The sequence below is a fragment of the Beta vulgaris genome, chromosome 2 (genome assembly GCF_026745355.1).
Source record: "Beta vulgaris subsp. vulgaris cultivar EL10 chromosome 2, EL10.2, whole genome shotgun sequence".
Classification (NCBI taxonomy): domain Eukaryota; kingdom Viridiplantae; phylum Streptophyta; class Magnoliopsida; order Caryophyllales; family Amaranthaceae; genus Beta; species Beta vulgaris.
Window position 1 is genome coordinate 45,916,900 of NC_079203.1, and position 7,766 is coordinate 45,924,665.

General features: G+C 37.9%; 1 protein-coding gene across 1 annotated transcript; it reads right to left on the reverse strand.

Annotated features, from left to right (window-relative positions):
• Nucleotides 1-1,194: 1,194 nt before the first annotated feature.
• Nucleotides 1,195-2,727, reverse strand: LOC125494908 (uncharacterized). The gene has a single exon (XM_048638795.2). It carries the CDS (start codon nucleotides 2,725-2,727, stop codon nucleotides 1,195-1,197), a length of 1,533 nt encoding a protein of 510 aa, XP_048494752.2.
• Nucleotides 2,728-7,766: the final 5,039 nt, after the last annotated feature.

The window sequence follows — 7,766 nt, forward strand, 5'->3', positions numbered from 1 at the left end:
TCCCCTACCAAACGATGTATGCCGAGAAAACCAGCCCGCTCGACATACCGAAGAACCCTATCGTGAATCTCCCAGTCAAGATAGAGACTGTGATGATGCAACCGACACGATAGTACCGTGTCCGCTACTCCCCTCCAGACATCCTCACTCCGATGCTGGTCCTGGAGGGTGAGAACGCTGCGATCAGTGGGGCCGGGAAAGATGGACTGCGCCATCAGACCTAATAAGAAAAAAAAAATATATACCGGTTAGTAACAAAATGAGGACTATGGAAATAATATAAATTTTTGAAATTTAACAAAATATGAAAACATTTACCCAGATGTTCCTTCACCGTTCTTATTAGGACATCTTTGCTTATTGTGTCCTGAAACCTTACAAATGCTACATCTATATTTGCCAGACCTATCAGCTGCATCCATTTCATTTTGTATTCGAGTGGACCGTGGACGTCCAGCTCCACGTTTTAGCCTCTCATCAGCTATAATTCTCGGACCATCATATGGAGAACAATTATGCATATCAGGCACAGGCTTGAAAAAGGACATATAAGTAGATCGATACGAGCTAGTCAGAAATGAAGCGTCCACAAAACCACTATATGACAAGCTCCGGTGAGACATACCGCAAGGACATGAGAACACGGCAACTTATATATTATGACTTTCTCACATGTACATGTCTTCTGCATTAAGTTAACCGTGTGTTTCTTTCCACCTTTCCCCGCAATACGGTCTCCACGACCAGTAGTGACCTCAAATAGCCCTCGCTCATAATCAAACACAATCACCTCATGAGCACCTGCCTTCTCCATGTTCTTTTCAATGATGTTAGTCGCCTTCGGGCTATAATCATGGCCTTCCTCAAGTCTTTTTCTACCTAATTCTCTCCTTGTAGCAAAATAAGAATTGACACGATAAAATGTCATTCTTACCAAAGCAGTGATCGGTAGAATCATTGCTCCTTTTAGGACACCATTAAACACTTCAGACATGTTGGTGGTTTGCACACCATATCTACACCCACCATCATGATGTAGAGACCATAGATGAAGGGGAATGTCCAACAGATATCTAGCTGCCTCGACATTAATGGAGCCAATTCGATCCATATAGTACAAAAACTTCCTTTTCTGCCTAGCATATGCAGCTTTTCCGAATAGGTTCTTGATGGCAGCATTCTTATACTTCGAATTCAAGTTCGAAGCAAGATGACGCACACAAAAGCGGTGATGTGCATATGGTTCCTCCCACCACTACCAGGCTCATTCATAGCTGCAAGGATACCCCTATGACGATCAGAGATGACACACAGATCCTTTCTATCTGTGACGGAACGTCTAATGCAAGCTAAAAACCAAGACCAGTCCTCCGTGCTTTCTTCCTCCACAACAGCAAAGGCAAGTGGGAATAGCTGGAAATTAGCATCTGTTCCCATAGCAATCAATAATTTGCCTTTGTATTTCCCGTACAAGTGAGTACCATCTATAGTGATAAGAGGCCGACAATGACGGAATCCGGAAATGGAGGGTTTAAAGGCCCAGAAGACCCTCCTAAAGATGTGCGTAGTAGGATCTTGTGTTGGGATCGTACTCCAGTAAACGACAGTGCCTCGATTGGACTCTTTCAAGGCTTGCAAGTACCTCGGTAACTCTTGATACGACTTCTCCCAATCACCAAAAATATTGCTGATTGCCTTTTGTTTTGCTAACCAAGCTCTCTTATATGTTATTGAAAATTGATATTGGTTCTTCACAAAAGTAAGGATGGACTGAACTTTGAATGAAGGATCAGTCCTAATGAAATCCTCGATAAGATCAGCAACGAAATCTGATGAAATGAGAGGATGGTCTCCACATGTTATGTCTCCTAAACAATTGCTTGCATGTGGACCAACATATCGTACAATTTTGAATGAGAACGACTTAGTCATGATTGCACGCAACCTCCATGGACAGTGACACACTTCCTTTCTAGCACATTCAATGACATACTTTGTGGGCTCTGACTCTAACACCCGAAACATCTGGTTTCTAGAGATCGACCATGCTTTCACAAAATTCTTTAATTGCTGCAATGAGGCGAACTCTTGTCCTATCTCAAATTCAGAAGCCACAGTTAATGAACCAGTGACATTCCAAGTCATCCATGAATCTATTAACCTTTGATCAACTTCGTCAACTCTAAGCCAATCTTGTGAAGGAACACCAGCCTTTATTGCCTTGTCAGCTAATTCTCTTGCATCATCATCCTCATCCCTATCAGAATCCACATGCTCCTCCTCGTTTCCCAAAAAATCAACATCATTTTGATGTAGAGTGTCAAGATGGAATGTGGATGGTATGTGGGGAGACGAAGCAGGAGAAATAAACTCATTCATGTGCTGATTTACATAATGTGGGTCTGACAACATGCTAGTAAATGATTCAAATTGCATATTAGGAGCTGATGTCGGTACCTCCATGCTATCCCTAAAGTCCATTGAAGGTACATAACCCACATTACTTTGCACATTTATCTCTTTGGGAACTTGTTCAATGTACACCTCCATTGCCATGGCTGACGTTTGTGTCACTGAAAGCCACATAGCACTCAGTGACTCGTCATCCTCTAGTGCAATTGGCACATATTTTCCCGGCATCGGATATCTCATAAACAATTTCAGTTCCACATACATACGATCACATCCAACAACGTCATATACCCTATTCAGAATCTCTTGAAACATCATACCGGAATTGATGAACAAAAACTTTTTCCTTCCACCTCTATACACAATATCAACATCATTTTGAGATAATTCACCATTCCAATAAAGGTATAGAGGATATTTAGGTTGTTCCATATTCTACATACAAAAAACATAATGTTTAAGTTATTCTTATTCTACACATTCAAACAATATGAACACTATTTTTCATCTATACTAGTAGTATTTACAACTTAAACACAACAATTCATGCAAAATCATGACCTTCCCAAGTTGCTCAAATCCATTTTTAACCAACCAACAACTAAATTATACTAATCAAACAACTAAACAATATGCTAATAACCTTCGAATTATACTAATCACCATCTAATTATACTAACCTTCAAATTCATACAAAATCAACCATCACAATATGCTAAATTTTTAACCATCAACAACTAATTATACTAATCAAACTAAACAATTTCCATCTAACAGTTACAAACCTAAATACATAGCAAATATGACATTCTAAGCAAATTAAATAAAATAAAAAAAAAAGAAACTCACAAAAATCAGGCTAAGTCCGGCGAGGTGGTTCGTTGAGCGAAAGTGGTGAGAGCTCCGGTGACTAAGTCCGGTCAGGTGCGGCGAGGTGCGGCGAGGTGAGGTGCGGCGAGCGGCGAGCGGCGAGGTGCGGCGAGCGGCGAGCGGCGAGGTGCGGCGAGCGGCGAGCGGCGAGCGGCGAGGTGCGGCGAGCGGCGAGCGGCGAGGTGTGAGTGTCGTCGGAAGAGAGAGAGGGAGAAGTGAGTTTGAGAGAAGTAATTTCGAAATCTGATAAAATTGGGAAGTTAGGGCTGGAATTGGGGATTTTTATAAACCGCTACTCGGAGTAGCGGTTTTCTTTAATGAACCGCTACTCCGAGTAGCGGTTTACAACGGGTCCAAAAATCTTGTAAAACGCTACTCGGAGTAGCGGTTCATTAAAGAAAACCGCTACTCAGGGTAGCGGTTGATTTTAAATATAACCGCTACTCGGAGTAGCGGTTTTGTTGCATTAACCGCTACTCTGAGTAGCGGTTTTACTGCAGTTTTAAAAAAAAAACAAATTTTCGCGTGCCGTCCTACGTGGACGGTACGCAGGGAAATAAAATTTTTTGTCACACATTTTGGGAATTAATCCCCTTTTTGGCATTATTCAAGGAAAAAATTCAAAAATCCGCCGTAATATAGTGTCTCAAGATCTTGTTCAATGCCTAACGTGTCTCCGTCCCTACCTCAGACCTTACAATTGTTCTGTTACAATTTGTGGAGTTTTTGGAAGGAACGCAATTCAATTATCTTCAAGGAAATTATGCTTAATTTAAATCGTATTTATTACAGAGCCTGACATTTGTATTTGGAATGGACTACTCGAACTATGAGTGGATTTTTCCTTTACTATCTATTCCTTGTTGCAGGTCCCCTACTTCCACTGCAGTTAGCTGACAACCTCCCCCCTCCAGTTGCTTCAAGCTAAACTTTCATGATTCAGTTATTGACTCATCAAAAGCTGTCGGTGTTGTCATTCGCAATTTTGTTGGTCTTCTTGTGGCCGCTCAAGTTTATCGATTTGGCCAAATCTTAGCTCTCGTTGCTGAAACCTGGGATTAAGAAATGGACTGATACTTGTCATTCAGCAACATATTCAAGATCTATATATCAAAGGAGATAATCAAGTAGTTATAAGAGTGTTGCAAGGGCATTACACTTGCCCCTGGACTATCCAAACCCTAATTGATGACATTCAACATTTGCTTCGGCAGTTTAGATTCTAAACCATAATCATATTTTTTGGGAAGCTAATCGGGTAGCAGATCTTCTATCAAAAAAGGTCACAATAGTTCTGCTGCTTCGGTTGTCGTGGATATTTCTACTAAACCTTTGTTAAATAAAATAGTTCTTCTTGATTCGTTAGGAGTCTCCCTTGAGAGAAGGGTGTCATAACTTTCATTATGTACAAAAAAAACTACATGAATTAGGGGACACTTCGAATCATTACGTGTTTTATATAGTTGAAGTGTTGTGTGAACCTGATCTTGGTGCACACTAAAATTATACTGGATCAAAAGATCATGACTGTTAAAAACTGCACGGGAAAATATAGTAACCCTTATTTTGACATATCAATCTTTTGTATAACATATATTCAAGTGGTTACACATGTATCCGGTTCACTAATTCTAAAGAAATGGTCACTATGTTTTAGAATTTAGATAAGAGTTAATATAATAAAAATAAGGATTATATAAGAGTAAATGTATATGTGACTTTAATTTGTGAAAATTATCTATAACAAGGCATAAGTATATGTTAACAGAGCTACAAAGGTAACTATAATGTCTAAACGAATACTTCAATTATTAGTTAGAGTATACGTTATGAAAAAGGTCGCTATAGAAAAAAAAAGATATTGTATTTAAATAAAGGTTGTTATGTGTTCCACGTACAATTTTTGACATATATAACTTTATTATTGTGAATCAGATTCAGACAAAACTTACTCTTATATATGTTGGTGCGTGTCTTAACTTCTTTTTTTGTGTGTAGGAGCAAAGTGCTAATCTAAAGAAGGGAATACAGCATCTTTAGGGGTGAGCATAACCGGGTACCTGGTAGAATTTCATAGACTCGAATCCAAATCCGGATCCAGTGGGTATTAAAAATCTGAAATTGGAATTGAAACTGGTCCAATCGGGTCCTAAATTTTTGGACCCAGACCCGGAATCGGTGGGTACCAAGTACAGAATTGGGTACGGTACCCAGTTGTAAGTTTAACAACATACTAAGATGAACAAATTGAGGTGTAAAATTTTTTAAAAAAATTAAATGGGCCTAAAGGCCTACTAAGTACTAACTTTTAACTTAACAACTATTATCCTATTACCAATTCTATATGAGTATATGAAAAAAAAAACCAATTCTAAGTACCGGGTATCCGGACCTAGATCCGCTCCAACCGGGTATCCACAGTAGGAACTGGTCAAACCAGGTACCCGCTAGGTACCGGGTCCGATAAAATTATACCCATAATTGGAACCGGATGCAACCGGGTCCATTTTCCAACTGGGTTCGGGTCTGGACTCGGGTTTGGGTCTTGGTACCCGGAATTTTGCTCACCCCATTCTTATTCATATCATACAATTACATCGTTGTAACTTAAACCCTTAATTATTCCCATTAAAATCCAATAATATTACTTTTACATCGTTGTAGCAAATTGAAGAGAAGTGTGGTCTGGCCATTTTAAAAGATATATAGAGGGTGCTACAGATCTCATAAATTGTATGTACAACCTTTTAAAAGTATATTTTTGTGAGATATTATATTTTATTATATTTTTTTCTTCGAGAAAGTGCTTACTAAAGATATTTTAATTTGATTGCAAAAAAAAAAGTACCAATTGTTATACTAAATGAGATCAAAATTCCAACATTGCCTTTTTCTTTCCTTTTCTACCAAATTTTCTCTCCTTTCTACGTTGAATATAAATTAACTGCAATTTTGAGTTTACATTGCATCTAGGGCTGATTAACATATTAGGTTGAGTCATGTTCGAGTTAATAATAAACGAGTTGAACATGTCCCAATCCAAATCGAACCCGTTTATTAAACGGGTTGTCCATAAACCCCGTTTACTAAACGGATTTTACATATTCATTACTATTAAATTTTTATTAAAATTTATTAGTTTTTAACAATAAATTTACATAAAAGTATGCATGACTAGATTTTCTTTTCAATATTTGTGTTCTACAATTAGTATTTTTAAAATTTTCACCAACATGAACACAACTTTTTAGGAAATTTATAATTTAATGAGTTAAACAGGTCAAAGCATGTTAATTTCGGGTTGAAAATGTCAACCTTAACATAACCCATTTAATTAGTATTTTCATCAGTTCTGTGATTTGTTTTCTCAAATCTATTGATTGTAAGTTTGTCAAATTTTCAATATTCAAGGTTTACATTTTAGCAAGTTTATTAATTTGTTTCTATCAAGTATTAATAAAATTGAGTTTTCGCAATGAATATGACATTTTCTAAAATGGAAATTTGTGGTTATTTCTTTTTCCGAATATCCTATGACCCGACCCGGAAAAATTGGGTACCCGCAAACCGGGTACCCAGTTTTTCTGGGTCAGGTCAGGGGTCGAGTTTTTTAACTACCCGTAATTGTGGGTACCCGCATGTTCGGGTACCCGATTCTGAATACCCCTATTTTTAACTCTCATTTCTGGGTAGGATTATAGTTCTGTAACAAAGCATATCCTTGCAAGTTGAGGCATAAAGAGGACAATATTTACTAGTTAGCTCCTGAAAAACTTAGGGGTGTTACAGATGGTATCAGAGCCACGGGCCATTCTAGTGCCTTGTAGTGCCTACAGGGACGCATATACTTTAAAGGAGGGGAGAAGGTGCCTACAATATAGGCTATCCGATCCCACATCAGAATGAAGTTGAGGAGAATGAAGCCTTTTTATATATAGGTGGGCACCCTTAGTAGAGGCATTTAGGGTAAAACTAAGGTTCTGCACAAATACAAATCCTTACATAATAGGGCGCCCAAAGAGAAAGGTAGAAGTTGAAGAGAACAGAGTCTCTTTGTATAGATGTGGACATGTTAACTCAGTAGAGGTGTTGCAATATTCATATTAAATTCCCCGTTACATTGCGCTAATTGTGCCACTACTCAATTCATATGTATTCCCTATAAGCCTACTATTCTTTTTTGGTAAAAAGGAGCAACTAATCACATAACTATATTAAAAGTTTAATTTTACACCATCCGAATATAAATGTTGCATACAATAACCAAGAGGATACTACAAGCCTGCTATACTTGTTGGAATTTTAGAAATTTATGGTTATATTTTCAAAGTGTCTGATACCGCTACCGGAATCTAGAACACTTATGATAGATCTTTCTTCACAAATCTTCTTACTAAATCAATGTTATATTACCACTATTTATCGTCACGTATCAAATTTTCTTAGGAAAAATTGTACAGAAATATTCAAAACTCAACCAATAA

What these genes read in the sequence shown, in the direction of transcription:
- LOC125494908 (XM_048638795.2), bottom strand. Translation starts at nt 2,727, where the DNA reads ATGTTTCAAGAGATTCTGAATAGGGTATATGACGTTGTTGGATGTGAT.